General features: G+C 40.7%; 1 protein-coding gene across 1 annotated transcript; it reads right to left on the minus strand.

Annotated features, from left to right (window-relative positions):
• Positions 1–969: 969 nt before the first annotated feature.
• emilin1b (elastin microfibril interfacer 1b) lies at positions 970–17,084 on the minus strand. Its single transcript, XM_083551036.1, has 8 exons — positions 16,614–17,084; positions 8,328–8,450; positions 7,082–7,302; positions 4,897–6,993; positions 3,946–4,071; positions 3,692–3,709; positions 3,265–3,399; positions 970–2,822 (listed from the first exon to the last, which is right to left on the minus strand). Exons 1-8 carry the CDS (start codon positions 16,775–16,777, stop codon positions 2,497–2,499), a joined length of 3,210 nt encoding a protein of 1,069 aa, XP_083407162.1. The 5' UTR covers positions 16,778–17,084; the 3' UTR covers positions 970–2,496.
• Between the last annotated feature and the right edge of the window lie 1,931 nt (positions 17,085–19,015).

A 19,015-nucleotide genomic window follows, 5' to 3' on the forward strand; every position in this document is an offset into this window, starting at 1 on the left:
TGCTTACTAAACAATTTCAGACATCATTTTGGAAGAAAAAAAACCTGTTTGCCGCCTCTGACCACGCCCATGTCCCACGCCCCGCCCAGTGACCACGCCCCCTGCGATTTGACCGCAAAATCTGCGGGACTTTAATGCCGGAGTTCAGAGCGAGATTTTAATTCTTTATAACATTTAATAAAGTTTTTACTCAATAATGGATGTGATTTAAAATGTAGTGAAGCAGAAACTAATGAAAATTACAGATTTTATAAAAACTGAAGAAGAAAAAACGACTGAGTTCCAGAGAGTCGAGGAAACCAGAGCCCTGAATCTGCTGCTGGCGCACACACTGGAAAATCCCGAGTGTGTGTGTGTGTGTGTTTTCCATCTGCAACACGGTCAGATTGTGTGTATTTTCTCTCCAAGAGCTCGTGTGGAGAGTTTTTAAACACGAACAGCTGTGAAAACACACACACACACACACACACACACTCTCTCTCTCTCTCACACACACAAACACACACACTGCGGATCTGCTCGTGTTGCAGGGTCGAGGACTGTGTCCTAAACACCACATTCTAAAACTGTATTTGTGTTGCTTTTGTGACTGTGTGTGTGTGTGTGAGAGAGAGTGTGTGTGTGTGTGTGTGTGCGCGCGCGCAAAAGTATTGGGACACCCGACATTTCCCCGAATTTGTGCTTCTTCCTCAAACTGTTACACAAAGTTCAATCACACAATTGTATCAGACGTCTTTGGATGCAGAAGCAGTCAATTTTCTTTTCCCTCAACTAGGAGACAAACCTGTTTCAGCATGGCACAAAGTCAGCTCCATGAAGATCTGCTGTACATGGTTTGGAATGAAAGATCTCCTGCTCAGACTGCACACATCTCTCATGAAACATCTCTTGAGGAATTTTGCCTTTTAACCGACATCATGGAGAAGTTATAGAAGGTCTGATGTAAAGATCAGGTCCCTGGCCACGCTGTGAAATTCAATCTCTTTATTTATCACATGTGCTCAAAACACACTCAGAGTCACAGGGTACACCGTGAGGAGCCACGTCACACGATCCTCACATCCACAGCTTTCCACAGCTTTCCACCGTTTAGAGACTGAAAGCGTTTGATGGAAATATTCCAAATAATAATAATAATAGGCCGTTAATGCAGCATGATGCTGAGCTCCATCACGGTGAAGATGATCAGAAATCTCCTCGTTCACATCTCAGTTTCATAAACAGTTAGTGATGTATTCGGACACGACTTTGGTATTTTTCATAAAAAATAAAAAAAAACAGCAACTAACAAACAATAAAAATGATCCAATTCTCTTTATAGACACAATAAACATGTTCTGGTCGCTTCTTTGGCTTTCAGCTGTAAACACTTTATTACCAGTCCAGCTCATAGAAAGATGCTAAAGCTAAAGCTAATTCTCCTGACAGGCACTTTAAAGGTGAATCTGTTTGGTTCTTTTTGCGTTAAAATCCTGTTCATTATTTCTGTGGTGCACTGAGAGAACGCTCGCTACACACGGTTAATGCTAGTGGTGACATTCTTAATGCTACATCGCTTATGCTAAAAACATTATCTCAACATCATCTCATAACTTTATCTGCCCATTAAATATGTCATCGTTTCGCTTTATGTGTATTATATTACTTATTGCCTCTTTAAAGTTACACTTATTTTGTTCAGCATGGACGATAAAACACAAAACAGCCAGAAGTATTGGGACACCCGACTTCTCCACTTCTCCAAAGAATTGATCCTTTACTCAATGCTAATTTGTTCCACATTTTTGTGCTTTTTTTTAACATAGCATGTTGCTATTTTTTCAGAGAAAATTTACACATTGAGAGCTAAGCGCGCTCCTCACTACCACCTTGCTAACTGTACATTCAGCTTTATTTTAGTCTTCTGGAGTCTAGCGATAAACCCATCTGAGGTAAATGTTGAGGTTCTGGAAAATTCCGTTTCATTTCCACTCAACCTGTGTGACTTCACAGCTACATGCTAGCTAGCAAAAGAGTTTTTTTCTACTGAATCCTAAATGAGGAACTGATCAGGAATTGATCTTTGGTGAAAAGGTGGAGCAACAAAAATTTAAATACATCATCATAAAAACCTAACGCTAATCATGAACTATAATGTGACAGGGATGTTATTAGCGATCTCGACACGTGCTCTGTTGCGAGAGTCTTACAGCCTGCTTTTACACTGAAGTGAAATGCTGATGATCCATAACTGTGTGATTTATATAAAATTTGAAGTAATTTTCATATCAATAATAATAATAATAATAATATTAATAAAAAACAGTAGTTTTTGTAAAAAAAAAAAAAAAAACATCTCCAGAAGTTCGAAAGGGAAAATAAAACAGACAGAATGAAATCCTCTTCAGAACTCAGGAGTTCACACAAGAACAAAATCACAGAAGTGTCTGTGAGTGTGTCAGTGGTGTGACCCCGGGGGGGGTCAAGGTTCGGTCTCGTCGTGGAGAAATCTCACGGTTAGGAGTAATCCTCGTAGAGCAGAGCGCCGCTGAACATGGTGAGAGGTTCCACCGAGTGGGCCAGTTTCCCCATCACCAGGTCCACACAAACCGTGTCGTGCATCTGCAGCGGGAGGATGATGTTGAACACGGCCAGAGATCCAGGTGTCGGCTTCGTCTCCGCCACCGGCTTGTTCTCCAGACCCTCGGGCTGATACCCGGCCGAGTCCACACGCGCCATGCCGTAGTTGGACTTGGACAGAACCGCTTCAATCTTTTCGTTCTTGTGGCCTGTCAGAACGGCGCTGAAAAAGTAATGGCCATCCCGTGGAGCCGTGAAGATCCCTGCAGGGTGAGAACATCGCTCAGGGTCAGCGTCTTCACTTATATAATCATTTACAGAATAAAACACTCAGGGGGTGGAGCTACAGGAAACTGTAGAGTTACTGTTACTACACCAAAGAGCATCACTTCCTTATGACAAGAAACGTTCCTACATTACTTAAATAAATAAATAAAAGAAAGAAAGAAATCTCTACAATTATTAAATATAAAATCAAATGTAAAAAACAATATAAATTAAATAAATGTTATTTTAAATAAACAATCAGAGAAATAAATAAATTTCTACAATAATTAGATTTTAAATCAAATGAAAAATCAGCAGCATAAAAATAGAAACAATTCTTTATAAATTAAAGTTTAGTTATCTTTTATTCATGCTATAATTAAATATAATTTTAAAATAAATTAACAATAAAAATAATCAGAAAATTGGATGGTGCACCTGTTCTCGGGTTGTAAAAATCCCCTTTATTCACAAAGATTTTATCAAACACGATGGTTCCGGATGAAGTCATCGGCATCGTGAGCGCCGCCGAGAACGAGACCTGAGGGACGTTAGCGTCAATGCCTGGGAGACCTGGAGACCACCACAACAAAAAACAACAACAAATACACAAATATTTCTACCATAACAATCGGGATGCAGCTACACAACAGTACATTTACAGTGTAGTTTCCTCTACAACGTGTGTGTCCTAAAACACACACACACACAAACACACACACACACACACACACACACACACACACACACACACTCACTACTAATGACCCTTAGCTGTAATCTGATAAGGAACATCTGCTATGTCTGAAATATCCTCAGGACTCCAGAGGGATTTTTTTTGGGAAAATAAAAATAAAGCTCGTACCTCGTTCTCCTTTGAGACCTGAAACAGAAAAAGATGGATGTGTTCATTTACATTAATATTATTAAAACATTTTATAAAGTTTTATATATTTTTGGACATTTTATATTTACTTCTGTGAAACACACCATCACAGCACGACTTCTCATTTCCTTATATTTTAGTTAGTGGATTATTACAGGTGCTGAGAATCATCCAGGGAATTTTGTATTATTTATCAAAACTCTGGTTTAATTATTCTTTCTCCTTTTTATTACCTGGTGGTCCCCTTGGTCCTTCCACACCTGGTTTTCCGAGTGGTCCTTGTGGTCCAGGAAGTCCTGGAAATCCTGGAAATCCTCTTTCACCTGTCTCTCCCTGAGGCCCCGGGGGTCCAGGCAGACCTGAAATCAGGAGTCTCCGAATTAACAGTGACCTTTTACCCACTTTAACTTAAAAACCTCTTGGTGTGTGTTTGGACATCTGATCTAGAAAAGGGTGAAGTGAAGCTATTTCCTGTTTATATAATGAATGAAGGAACCAAAGAAGAAACGTTACACCTTCTCTGTTTATTTAAAGAAAAAGTCAGATTTAACTTACTCCAGAAAAAAAAAGCGAAATAAATGTGAAAAACCAGAAGTCTTTCATGTCCGATAAACTGTACGGCCAAAAGTATTTGGACACCTGAGCATAAGATCCTTTCCTTTTTAAACGTCCCATTTCACATTCAGTCCCATATGCTGTTACAATGAGCTCCACTATTCTGGGAAGATATTTCACTAGATGTTGTGGAGATTCATTCAGCTACAAGTGTGTTAATAAAGTCAGGTACTGAGGAAGGTGAGGTGAGGAGATCTGGGGTGCAGTCAGCATTTTCATTCTTCATGTTTAATAGGGTTGGAGTTCTATAGCAGGAGATCTTCCACTCCAAATAATGGAACGCAGATCTTCATGGACCTGGCTTGCACAGGGGCATTGTCATGTTGGAACAGGTTTGGGTCTCCTAACTAAAACTTAATGCTACCTTATCCAAAGATGTCCTACACACTTGTGTGCCTCCAATAGTTTGTTGAAACTCAAGGCTTTGTGTGTGAAAAAAGGAAGATGTTCCAATACTTTTGACCTGGTAAATTAACTATGGCTGCAGAGATTTCGCTGAATCAGGATTTACACGATTCTCTTTCTGTGTGTGAAAACTGTATATAAAACTCTTTGTTTTAAAGACAAACCTTTAAAGTCATGTTCTATCAGGTTCCTGAACTCCTGGAGAAGATGCAGCATCGAGGAGTTGATCTGTTTGATCTTGCCGTGTATGTTTTCCAGATGTGTGGTCTCCATGGTGTCGATGAAGCTGCTGTGGTGGATCACAGTTGTGTTCAGCCCATTCACGCAGCTCCACAAGCTGGTCACGTGCTTGTTGAGTCCCTCTTTGATTTTCTGTAAGTTCTCAGATACAGAATCGAGTCGGCCACAAACCCCTTCAAGTTTTGTGATCCTCTTGTCGAGGCCGGTTCCTGTTCTCTCCAAAAAGGTGCTTCCAAAACGCTTGATGTCACGCTCGATGTTGTCGAATCGTATTTTAGTGTCCTCAATGTGCTCCGTCACTTCCTGCTGGATCTTATCAATCTCTGAGATGATCTTGTCCTTGGTGTTTGCCAGATCAGTGATCATGCTGTCGTGTTTTCGGACGCTGTGCTCCAACCCTTTCAGAGTGTCGTTGATTGAGCTGAAGGTTAAAATGACTCCTGATAACTCGCCCTGGATTGAGCCGAGGTTATTGTTGTTATTGCTAATTACACTATGGCCATCTAGGGGTTTCTGAGGACCATCTAGATCTTCTAGTACTGGTCCTGTTCCTGGCGGAGTGTCCAAACAGATCTTGCATTTTTGCACATCCTCTTTAAGTTTATTCAGTTCCTCCTGCAAAGTGCTGCACTCACCTGAGCAAACCGTTTCCACCCTGCCCTTAATGTAAGTCATCTCTGTCTGGCACTTGTCCATGGCATGGTACGTGACATTCTTCAGCTTCCTCAGGTCGTCTTGCACTGTCCTACAGATGTCCGGTTGGCAATTCCCAATTTCATTAATAAATCGAGTGAAATGTTCACCGTTGTCGCCGGTCACCTCCTTGATCTTGTGTACATTTTCACTAAGATTCACCACTTTCTCCAAAAGAGAGTCACCGAAAACAGAGAGATCTTTGAGCCTCGTGTTAAATCTCTTGATATCATCCTCGTTGGTGACCACCCTCCATTCCAGGGACTTCACTGTTTCAGTATCTTCAGTAGGTCTAATTCCATTTCCTCCTGGGGGTCTTCTGGATCCAGAGCAAGAAGAGCATTCATTAATTCTCCGATCCATTTGAGATGTGGCATTCTGCACCTGAGACAAGCGCTTGTCCAGATCGAACAAGCTTTCCTTTACGCTCTGCATGTCTTGGGAAATATCAGCAACTCTGTGATCTTGAACAGAGAGGTGAGAAGTGATCTCCCTGCGTATGTCTACGAGGCCCTTCTGAAACAAATTCTTCAAATTGTTCTCCATGTCAGTGCAGTTTTCTTTTGTAGTCTGCACTGTGCTATTAATGCGTCTTTCCAAATCTTCCAGGTGACCATTCAGCATATCCTGCAGTTTTGTCTGTCCTCCTTCACTTCCTCCTGCTCCTTCAAAACCTCCTTCACCTCCAGTTCCTTGAAGCTCTTTCTCCAGACGATCTTTTAAGCTGGTACATGTCTCAGAAGTCGATGTGACCTTTTTATCCACATCTCTGAGATTTGTCTCAAGATCCCGGATTTTATCACAGCATGTTTGAGATCTACTCAGTCCATCCAGAATCAGGCGATTCCTCTGTTCCAAATCATTCATCTTCTTCTCCAAAGCAAAGATTTTCTCTCTGTCCCTCTGCTGCTCTCTTCGCAGGTCATCAACACCTGCTTGGCAAGCAGCACAAGACAGAGAAACCCGCCGCTCCAACTCATGCAGGATTTCCTCTTTCAAGATGTTGAGTTTGCCTCCAAAATGGTCATCCAGTTCGTTTCCCCCTCTTCCGTTGACCAGGTGATTATTGATGCTATCCAGAGTTCTGTCATGAGCCTGAGTCCGGTTGTCCAGCTGGTCCAGTTTGGTCTGGATGTTGTGAATGGTTTCCTTTATTTCAGGCTGCGGCGCGTCCAACGGCGTTGTTTCGCCGCTCCCTCCGGGTTTTTTCATCTCCTGCTGAAACCTGGAGTTCATGCTGTTCAAACTCAACTGCAATTCATTAAGACCTTTGGTCAGATGCTGGATTTTGTCCTCCATCTGTTTCATCTTGTCGCTGTCGCCTCTCCCTAAACATACAACACAATCATCACATCATTACAGGTGTAATATTTTATTCCAGGGGTTTGTAAAAAGACTTTAAATGATAAATCGCACCGCTCCCTCCGGTTTGTCCATGTCCTGTGTGTCCTGTGTGTCCTGGGTTCAAGGGTTTAGGCCACGGTCTCGCTGTGGAAATCTGAGTGCTCGATCCTCCATTCCCATCACCGTGATGCGTGTTGCAGTCCTCTCCACTGTATCCATGGCAACACTTCCACTCCATCTCAGTTACCATTTTATATGCAATCTTATATCTCGGCCTCAAATATGTCCGGTACCTTCACCACACATGAGAAGGACAGAAAAGACAAAACATTTCAAAATCAACGGTTTAAATACTGTAACTGATTCATCATTAAGTGTTTATTTACATTTTACTGCTGTAGAAACTCAGGAGCTTTTAACTGCACTGTTTATGAGAACCTGATCATCAGATCTTCTATTATTCTAATCATCTTATATAGAGATCAATCTACATTCTGCTCTTGTTTTCAGTGCTCCTGTTTATCTTGCTGCTATTCTTGATGTTCTTGGCATTCATGGTAATGTTTTGGTGTGATTGACGGGGTTCATGGTGTCCTTTGTGCAGTTGGTTGTGTTCCTGGAACTGTTGTTGATGTTTCTGGTGTTAATAAAAGTTTTTTTGGAGTCTTCCTGGTGTTCTTGGTGGTGTTCTTGTGTTGTCAGTGTCTTGTTGGTGTTGGAGGGTCTACAGTCAGTGGGAGAACCTCACGGTGAGAGCAGAACCAAGTTGTTTAGTGGAAATAAAGTGCTGATGTTTTTGGAGTCTGATTCCTGTGGTTGTGGACTTTGGAATGATGTGTCATCTCATTCCTTACATAGCCATTTGTGTGTGTGTGTGTGTGTGTGTGTGTGTGTGTGTGTGTGTGTGTGTGTGTGTGTGTGAGTGAGTGTGAGTGTTAGCTTTTCCCCATCCAACTGTTTCTCATTATGTCTTTATTTTGTATTCTGATTTTCCTGTTTAGAGGTCGGCCAAAATGAAAGATCCTCAGTGTTCCATTTCCTTTCACTTTTCCTTTAAAACTAACGTCACTCTGAACTGCTCATTTCAGTGCTGTAACGCGACTCTAATATCTAAGTGTAAACACTATAAGCTGTATATGGTATGTAATCAAAAAATGTAATTTATTTTTATATATAACTTTTTAATATCTACTAACGTTACAGTTTTAGCTTTTCTGCAGAAGTGAAAAAGATTAAACTAAAGAAAAATGTATTATAGCGAACACACACACACACACACACACACACACACACACACACACACACAGGCTCTACTCACATTAGGATGCGAGGACACTGCACTCCCCAGGAACATGGCTGATAATCAGGCTTCACGTATGTCTCCACTCCGTCCTCCACCACACAGCTCACTGTCTTACTCACCACATACGCACACCAGTTCCTACACACAAACACACTTTTGTAATAAAACACATCACAAACCCTGAATGATCCTTCATACATTTGAGTTCTGATTGATGATTAGCTGACTAGCTCGTATGCTAAACAGAGCACAGCTCCATCGTGAGCAGCTGGAAATGAACCATCCAGTGTTTTGTTGCTCGTGTTTTTAGGAAGCAGTTAAACATGTTTTGACTCTGTATTGTTCAGTACATTCTTTAATGCTCCTATCAGTATATGATTTATTATTTTTTAATGTTTTCCTATTGATTTATGATTATATTATCTGTGGGGTTTGTGGAGATCTTGCTCCTCTGAATGGACTCTTTCATCCAACAGAAACTCTGTTATTCGCCCAGACTGTAATTATTTTCTCCACATCCTGTAGATCAGCTCAAGCTGCACTTTATTTCTAGACATCATTCCATCATTCTGAAGCAGATGTGACAGACAGGAAGTTCAATCTCAGGTCACTGATGTCCTACAGGAAGTCCAGCTTCAGGTTAAACCTCAGGGAGAATCGGGTGAAGAAAACTTCACTGTGATCATTGGTGACATTCTGAATCTGTTCACGTGTCAAGCGTGTGCACATTATTCTAAACCTGCAGTACTGACAGAGCTGCTTTTCTGTCTGAGGATGACGATGATGTAGGTCTCTGTCTCCACTTTTCCTCGAGTGAATTCACCCAGACAGAACCTTTGACCTCTGACCTGTGTGTGATATGTGGAAGAGGAAGTGGTTGTAATGGCTGATGTGGTGTTTCTGAGGTTTTGTTAAGTGTTCCAGAGGGAGAAATGGTGTGTGTGTGTGTGTGTGTGTGTGTGTGTGTGTAAATTCTAACAGCTGAACTGAACTAATTGTCACCACAATAACAGAACTGCTTTAGTTTTCTAAAAGTAAAGCAGATGCTTAGCTGGAGATGGTTCCAAGTCAACAGATTAAGGATCCATGAAGTTACTGAGCAACTCAAGAACTTTGAGAATGGATTTGGACTGTAATTAATATTAACAGTCTGCTACAATGTGTTCAGGACAACAGGTTACATTTAATCACCATCACGGTGCACCTTCACAGTGATGGAACTGTATGATGGACATTCAGTGTTGAGGATCCTTCATGAAGGGGGCTCCATGAAGAGCTCCATGGAGCTCCATGGTTTATAAAGCTTGGAACTCCAATGAAACACACACACACACACACACACACACACACACACACACACACACACACACAGACACGCACGCACACACACACACACACACACACACACACACACACACACACACACACACACACACACACACACACACACACACACAGGCACTCTAAAACTATTTGGTTGAAATATATTAGTGTATTAGTGGACAGTATCATTTACGGTTCCAAGAGGAAGCAACTGCAGTCAAAGCAAATGTAAATAAACATTAATCAGGCAATAGGTCATGTGACCAACAGGCAAAAGATCTGAGATCAAGCAGGAGACCTGAACTAGAGGCAAAAAAATCAAGGCTTAGTAATAATACAGAGCTATGAGATCAGTAACCTCACAACAAGTAATTACGTATTTTTTGCTGTTACTGTTACAGAACATACACTTATAAATAAAAGTATTGGACACCTGACTTCTTCAGCCATAAGTGGTTCTTCAGCTGGTAGCACAAATGGAACTGGAGGCACACAATAGTAAAATGTAAGATATGATAGATTCCTATGTATTTTTATATCATTCCCCATTTAGTCTCATTTGCAGTTATAATAAGCTCCACTCTTCTGAAAAGATGTTCCACTAGATTTTTTTTTAGATTTGTAGAGATTCATTGAGCTGCAATCCAGTTAGTTAGTCAGGTACTGATGTAGGTGAGGTGAGGAGACCTGGAACAGGTTTGAGTATCCATCTTTGTTTCACAAATGGGTCCATAAAGTGTAATTCAGGTCCACAAATATAATAAAAAGGACATGAATATGTTGAATAAGTGACAGATTTGCCATGTTAAACATATAATAGACAGATATAAAGTTTTGAACTAAATTCCATGGAGAGCTGAAAGCAGGTGTGCTTTTTTTTTTTTTTTTGGCTAAACAACAAAGTACGGAGCTAATGAGGAACACTGACCTGCTCGCTCCTGAATGGTCAGTTTATAAACACAACACATTTCTGAGTTTCTGCAGTTCAGTGTTTTTTTTCCGATCCCTCCCTTTCCCTAGGTGTTGTTGTACAGGTGTGTTAACATTTACACACAGATAATGGAACGTGTGTGAGTGGAAAATCGGAAGCAGCTCCAAACCTGTAATTACAGAAAACATCTGGAGTGCTTTCACTTCGTACTACAGCTACAAGCCGCACAATAAATCATTATTTAAAGTGTTTTATTATTCACAGTGTGGATAACCACACACACACACACACACACACACACACACACACACACACACACACACACACACACACACTTTAACATGTTCTCTTTATACAAATATTTCCAACATTATTCACTTTTTTCCAGAGCATTCCACACTAATACACATCCTGCATCATTATAATGAAATGTGTAGAAAAATATTCATTTCCCAAGTCAGAAGAACAAATGAAATCCTGGTTTCTGGTTGTTAAGGTTGTGTTTAGCCTGTACCCTATGGAAAGCAGATCTTCATGAAGCTGGCTTTGTGCACAGGAGCATTGTCGTGCTGGAACAAGTTTGGGTTTTCTATTTAAAGTAAAGTGAAAAGTTCCTTTACAACTGCACCCGATACAAGAACAAACGTAAGGCTGGAAAAGTTGTGTCCCAATTCTGGCCATATAGTGTATCATGATGACTATGATTAAAAAAATGATCTGTACAAAGATTAAATACCATAATTTGACTATTCAATAGTTTTGTGTTCAGGTGTTTTGATGGTTCAAGGTAAGGTTCAAGTTCAGGTTCAGGAAAAAGGCGAGTCAGAGTGTGATGTTAGTGATCCAAAAAAGGAGAGAAACTGTAGAGCTTTTTTGCCTTTAGTTCCAGGTAGCTTCACACACACACACACACACACACACACACACACACACACACACACACACACACACACACACACACACACACACACACATTTCCTGATAAGTGGTGATGTTTTTATTACTGTTATCAGTAGCTCGTCAGTGAAAACATTAACCAAAGCTGCAAAAAGCTGTTAAAACCAGGAAAACCATGAAAGCAATCTTAACCGCAGGTCTCTCTGTTTCTGTCTCTCTGTCTATCTGTACGTCTGTATGCTGATGAGACGTCTCCTACATCTCACAACAAATCCTACAGTATTTTACACTTTCTACACACATTTGGAGATCTTTACTCTTAGACACATCCACCAAAGACATTGACCAAAGCTTACAACATGAGTGTGTGTGTGTGTGTGTGTGTGTGTGTGTGTGTGTTAGTTGTAACGGAAAGGAAAATAGCAGTGTTTTTCTCTCTGAAGTTGATTTAGTAAATCAGGTCTCACTCTGCATTACACACTGATGACATCACACTGATGTATGTTTCTTGTTTCCAGCTAAAACACTCCAGAGAGAGGCACTGAGATCTGCTGAGGCTCTAAACACACTTCAGGCTCTTACACACACACACACACACACACACACACACACACACACACACACACACACACACACACACACACACACTTAAACGCCTGATAGTGCTGGTGTGTTTGGATGCAGGCCGATAACTGAGTCTCTGTTCTCACTCAGAACTGAGCGACTCAAACACAATATTAAAGTCAATTGTAATACACATTTTAGAGACATTATCAATATCCTTCACATGTTCCATCAAACTTATCAATACACTGCTCAATATTGTTGTAGAAATGTGTTATAATATTCTCTCTACTGACACTGGAGTCTCCTTCCACACAGGGTAATGAAACATCTCCTTACTGTAAGAAAACTATAAGAGTGTTAATGCACCGCACACGTCCTTCTGAAAGAGACGTTTCTATAGAAACAGCATATCAGAGCGAGTGCATGAGTAGAAACCTGTAGAAATTAATCAACCTTCTGATCAATCGTTTTATTGTATTGTATGAGATTATACGAGTGTGTGTGTGTGTGTGTGTGTGTGTGTGTGTGTGTGTGTGTGTGTGTGTGTGTGTGTGTGTGTTATTACTGTTAATAGTGTGCTGCTGTGAATCATCACATTGTTACACACATCTGCATCAGGCAGGAACCCCAGATACACACACACACACACACACACACACACACACACACACACACACAGAGGGCCTAACATGGTGTTAGAGTGAGTGTACGTGCTGGAAAGGAAGGAAGTAAGGGAGGAGAATGTGTGTGTGAGTGTGTGTGAGTGTGTGTGTGTGTGTGTGTGTGTGTCTTCACCCAGCTGTGTAATGTCACTGGCTGGTCTATGTGTCTCTGATTCTCTTTATGATAATAGTGTGTTTAGATAAAGAGCACTTAATAGGGGCGTCTGCTGCAGTGTCAGTGAGATTTGGGACGAGGCCGGTGTTTACTCCACTCTTTCATTTTATCATCCGCATCACATTTAAGTGCACTTTTTAAAGTTCTGGATGAGTGTAACATACTGGTTTCCGCACACGGCGCGTTACAGTAATAACTCTGTTCCAGCTACAATTCTGCACTTTCTCTATACACTTACACACTTCCCCTATACACTTACACACTTCCCCTATACACTTATACACTTCCCCTATACACTTACACACTTCCCCTATACACTTACACACTTCCCCTATACACTTCCCCTATACACTTATACACTTCCCCTATACACTTATACACTTCCCCTATAACCTTACACACTTCCCCTATACACTTATACACTTCCCCTATACACTTACACACTTATACACTTTATTTACTGTAGATCATATTTTCTATCCAGACTTGTACTTGTTCTGTACTTGTTTATACTGTAGTGCACAAAAACAGTTCTCTCAGTATGTACAGTATGTATGTACATGTATATTGTGCACTACTTTCACTCTAAATATAGTGTATAAACAGTATTATATAGACAATATTAGTGTTATATTCTAGTATATATCATTTATTTAGGATATAGTATTATATACACTGTATACAACAATATATAATAGCATATCTAAATATAGAATATACACTAACTTGTGGTTTATACAGACTACATACAGAAAATAAGTACACACATGATAACACATTACTGCATACTGTTATATAATATCATATACATATTTAAATATACAGTAATCCCGTTTTATCGCGGTAGTTACATTCCAAAACGCGATAAACGGACGCCACGCAAAAAATGCTGTACTACTGCTGTAAAACATTGTACTTTATTTTATAATTAATAATTATATTTGTATTAATATATTTCATTATTTCGACATAAAACTTAATAAAAACAATTCCCTATAAGTGTTTTGGTCTCTAGTTCTGTGAGACACCGGGAAAATCAGCTAAACGTATCAGTTATGTGGTAAATGCAATTCTGAGATAAACCGAGATTCCAACTGCGGTAAAGCGGCGGATTACTGTGTATATATATATATATATATATATATATATATATATATATATATATATATATATATATATATATATATATATATATACATATATATGATCTATTATGTATTCTATCAGTATTATAATAGTAATGATGATGCTGATGACTATCACATGTTGGCGTTAAACCTTTGCTTTTTTTGTAAGTATTTGACACATTGCTTTTGCTTTATCAGATATGATATGATATGATTTAATATGATATATGATATGATATGATATGAAATGATATGATATATGATATGAGATTATATGATATGGATGTAATAAGAGGAAAAAGTGGTGTTAAAACTGTGTGAAGAATCAGCAGTGTGATTGTGCTTTATGAGCATTAATTAACCGTGTATAATTCACTACTGAATTGTGAGCTTTTTCATAATAATGACACACGTGGATGAATATTATATTATGCATGTATAATGTTTGTACACTTAGGAATTGATTAGGATTATAACGTGCGGAGGATCTGCTGTGACGACACCTAATGGGAGAAGCCGAAATAAAGTTTATATATATATATATATATATATATATATATATATATATATATATATATATATATATATATATATATATATATATATAGATATAGATATAGATATATAAAAATATAGATTTGGTGTACCTGTGGTGTATTGGTGGTGTGTATTGGTGTATCTGTTGTGTATTGGTGGTGTGTATTGGTGTACCTGTGATGTATTGGTGTACCTGTGGTGTATTGGTGGTGTGTATTGGTGGTGTGTATTGGTGTACCTGTTGTGTATTGGTGTACCTGTGGTGTATTGGTGGTGTGTATTGGTGTACCTGTTGTGTTTTGGTGGTGTGTATTGGTGTACCTGTGGTGTATTGGTGGTGTGTATTGGTGTACCTGTTGTGTATTGGTGGTGTGTATTGGTGTGCCTGTCGTGTTTGGGTGGTGTGTATTGGTGTACCTGTGGTGTATTGGTGTACCTGTGGTGTATTGGTGGTGTGTATTGGTGTATCTGTTGTGTATTGGTGGTGTGTATTAGTGTATCTGTTGTTTATTGGTGGTGTGTATTGGTGTACCTGTGGTGTATTGGTGGTGTGTATTGGTGTATCTGTTGTGTATTGGTGGTGTGTATTAGTGTATCTGTTGTGTATTGGTGGTGTGTATTGGTGTACCTGTGGTGTATTGGTGGACCTGTGGTGTACCTGTCGTGTATTGGTGTACCTGTGATGTATTGGTGTACCTGTGGTGTATTGGTGGTGTGTATTGGTGGTGTGTATTGGTGTACCTGTTGTGTATTGGTGTACCTGTGGTGTATTGGTGGTGTGTATTGGTGTACCTGTGGTGTATTGGTGTACCTGTGATGTATTGGTGTACCTGTGGTGTATTGGTGGTGTGTATTGGTGTACCTGTTGTGTATTGGTGGTGTGTATTGGTGTACCTGTTGTGTATTGGTGGTGTGTATTGGTGTGCCTGTGGTGTTTTGGTGCTGTGTATTGGTGTACCTGTGGTGTATTGGTGTACCTGTGGTGTATTGGTGGTGTGTATTGGTGTACCTCTGGTGTATTGGTGGTGTGTATTGGTGTACCTGTGGTGTATTGGTGTACTTGTGGTGTATTGGAGGTGTGTATTGGTGTACCTGTTGTGTATTGGTGTACCTGTGGTGTATTGGTGTACCTGTGGTGTATTGGTGGTGTGTATTGGTGTACCTGTTGTGTTTTGGTGGTGTGTATTGGTGTACCTGTGGTGTATTGGTGGTGTGTATTGGTGTACCTGTTGTGTATTGGTGGTGTGTATTGGTGTGCCTGTCGTGTTTGGGTGGTGTGTATTGGTGTACCTGTGGTGTATTGGTGTACCTGTGGTGTATTGGTGGTGTGTATTGGTGTATCTGTTGTGTATTGGTGGTGTGTATTAGTGTATCTGTTGTTTATTGGTGGTGTGTATTGGTGTACCTGTGGTGTATTGGTGGTGTGTATTGGTGTATCTGTTGTGTATTGGTGGTGTGTATTAGTGTATCTGTTGTGTATTGGTGGTGTGTATTGGTGTACCTGTGGTGTATTGGTGGACCTGTGGTGTACCTGTCGTGTATTGGTGTACCTGTGATGTATTGGTGTACCTGTGGTGTATTGGTGGTGTGTATTGGTGGTGTGTATTGGTGTACCTGTTGTGTATTGGTGTACCTGTGGTGTATTGGTGGTGTGTATTGGTGTACCTGTGGTGTATTGGTGTACCTGTGATGTATTGGTGTACCTGTGGTGTATTGGTGGTGTGTATTGGTGTACCTGTTGTGTATTGGTGGTGTGTATTGGTGTACCTGTTGTGTATTGGTGGTGTGTATTGGTGTGCCTGTGGTGTTTTGGTGCTGTGTATTGGTGTACCTGTGGTGTATTGGTGTACCTGTGGTGTATTGGTGGTGTGTATTGGTGTACCTCTGGTGTATTGGTGGTGTGTATTGGTGTACCTGTGGTGTATTGGTGTACTTGTGGTGTATTGGAGGTGTGTATTGGTGTACCTGTGGTGTATTGGTGTACCTGTGGTGTGTATTGGTGGTGTGTATTGGTGTAATTGTGGTGTATTGGTGGTGTGTATTGGTGTACCTGTGGTGTATTGGTGGTGTGTGTTGGTGTACCTGTGTCTGCTGGCTGCTCGGGCTCCGTCTGCGCTCTGCGCCTGCTCTCTGCTCCCTGCGTATAGACTGTAGCGCTGTTGTCCGCCCCACGACGCTCCACACACGCACACACACACGTACACACACACCATCAGCACACGCAACAGCAGCCGAAACCCAGCCATTGCTGTAGATCTCCGTCACCACTGCGCTGAAGAGCCTGAAACCGCACGAACTCAACTCAGAGTCCCCGCAGGACAGCGCACGAGTACGGACACACACTCAGCCTCTCCATGAGCCACAGCTATAAACCTTCTTCTCACAGCCTGAAACAGCGGGTTCGAGCACTGGAACCCAGCACCCAAACCAGCTTCTCCTCACTTCATTATCCCTCAGTGGGAACGGGTTTTAGATCAGTATTAATCCAGGTTCAGGCGCGAGGACTTCTTCTTCCCTCGGAGTCACGGGGCAGTTTGGAGTCTGATTATACCCCTGTGCTCTCATTCTCCTCTTACCTCCCTCCCCTTCCAACCCTAAACCCTCCCTCCTTCTCTCTCTCTCTCTCTCTCTCTCTCTGTCTCTCTCTCTCTCTCTCTCATCTCATCTCATCTCATCTACACACTGAAACATTCACATCACATTATACAGAGCTGAGCACAAAACTTCATTTATTTCTCCATCTGTCCATCTGAAAAGTTTCTGAAAACTACCCAAACTTCATAACTTCAAATCAGACATTTTATGGAAAGAGGCAGATGAATAAAATGTTGCAGAAAAATGTATGGCCAGCATATCCTCATGGATGTTTTTGGACACCTGATTATTCCAGCCAGATGTTGTTTCTTCTTCAAACTGTTACACAAAGTTGAAGACACATTGTTGTATTGTACGTCTTTGGATGCAGGAGCATGAAATATTGCCCTCACTTGAACTAGGAGACCCAAACCTGTTGGACCTTGTGCACAAAGCCAGCTCCATGAAGATCTCCATGGGTTGGAGTGGAAGCTCTCCCTGCTTTAGAGCTCCAACACTACTGAACAACAAATCTCCTCAAGCACATTCCAAAATCTAGTGGAACATCTTCCCAGAAGAGAGAAGCTGTTATTATACACAAACTTATAGTATAAATCAAACCTAAAAACAAGGCAAACAACTCGAAATATATGTTAACAATGTTAGCTTGTTAGCACCAGTAGCTATGATGCTAAAGACACACACACACACACACACACACACACACACACACACACACACACACACACACACACAGTTTGTGTGTGTGTGTGTGTGTGTGTGTGTGTGTGTGAAGTCTTTCGCATTTAAAATGAATCACAAGCGGTTTATGATTATTTAATTGTATTATTAAAGGATCTGTAATGATTCTGCTTCAATGAGGAATCCTTTCATTTCTAGTTTTTATGTTTAGAATAATGAAGTAATGACGGTGATGGTTGATGAGGTTTTCTCAAACCATCTGCACATTCCTGTAAAACAAATAAAAACAGGATGTGTGTAATAAATGACAACAACCTGGATATAGAAACCAGCTGCTGTTTAATAGCAACCAAGCATCACACTGCGCTAAAGAAAGCTTGTGTGTAAGCGTGTGTGTGAGCGTGTGTGTGTGTGTGTGTGTGTGTGTGTGTGTGTGTGTGTGTGTGTGTGAGCGTGTGTGTGTGTGTGTGTGTGTGTGTGTGTGTGTGTGTTATTTCTACAGAAATTATCAGTGTAAAAGTGTCTTAAGTTTTATTTTTAACATGAAATAAATTAAACCCAAACCTTCCACTGGGGTTAAACTTGACATGACTTCAGGGGTTTAAGTGAGAGGTCAAAAGGTCTCAGGACGCTATTATTGTACACTCTGTGTGTGTGTGCGTGTGTGTGTGTGCGTGTGTGTGTGTGTGTCTGGTGTAGTCACCTGTGCTGAAATAGCTCACACACCCTATTCACATTGCTGAAATACTCCACATAGCCCCTATGCACAGATAAAAAGCCCCCTTAATTACACACACACACACACACACACACACACACACACACACACACACACACACACACACACACACACACACACACACACATACATGCTGGTTAATGAGGGAAGCTGCTCTTTGATCTCCTTATAAACACTTATGTAAAAGTCTCATTAACCCCAAACACACAGATTCTGTCTTCAGAACAAGGAGGATGTGGGTGAGATGCGTGTGAGATTTTTGTAAGTTGTGGTTTAGATGATGGTGAGATGTGGATGACATGGTGAGATATGGTTGAGAGATTGGTGAGATTTTGTTAAATTGTGTTTGAGATGTTGATGAGATGTGATTGAGATGTTGTTGAGATGTGGATGACATGGTATGTTCTGGTTGAGATGTTGTGTATGTTGGTGAGTCGTGGTTGAGATGTTGGTAAGTTGTGGTGAGATG

The sequence above is a fragment of the Silurus aristotelis genome, assembly GCF_946808225.1.
Source record: "Silurus aristotelis genome assembly, chromosome: 9".
NCBI classification, from domain to species: Eukaryota; Metazoa; Chordata; class Actinopteri; order Siluriformes; family Siluridae; genus Silurus; species Silurus aristotelis.

Coding starts and splice junctions, on each gene's coding strand:
- emilin1b (XM_083551036.1), bottom strand. CDS start 16,777: ATGGCTGGGTTTCGGCTGCTGTTGCGTGTGCTGATGGTGTGTGTGTAC. Junction 8,451..16,613: donor CGAGCAGCCAGCAGACACAG/GTACACCAACAC, acceptor GTTTGTGTGTAG/GAACTGGTGTGCGTATGTGG. Junction 2,823..3,264: donor TTTTTACAACCCGAGAACAG/GTGCACCATCCA, acceptor CTCACCCTGCAG/GGATCTTCACGGCTCCACGG.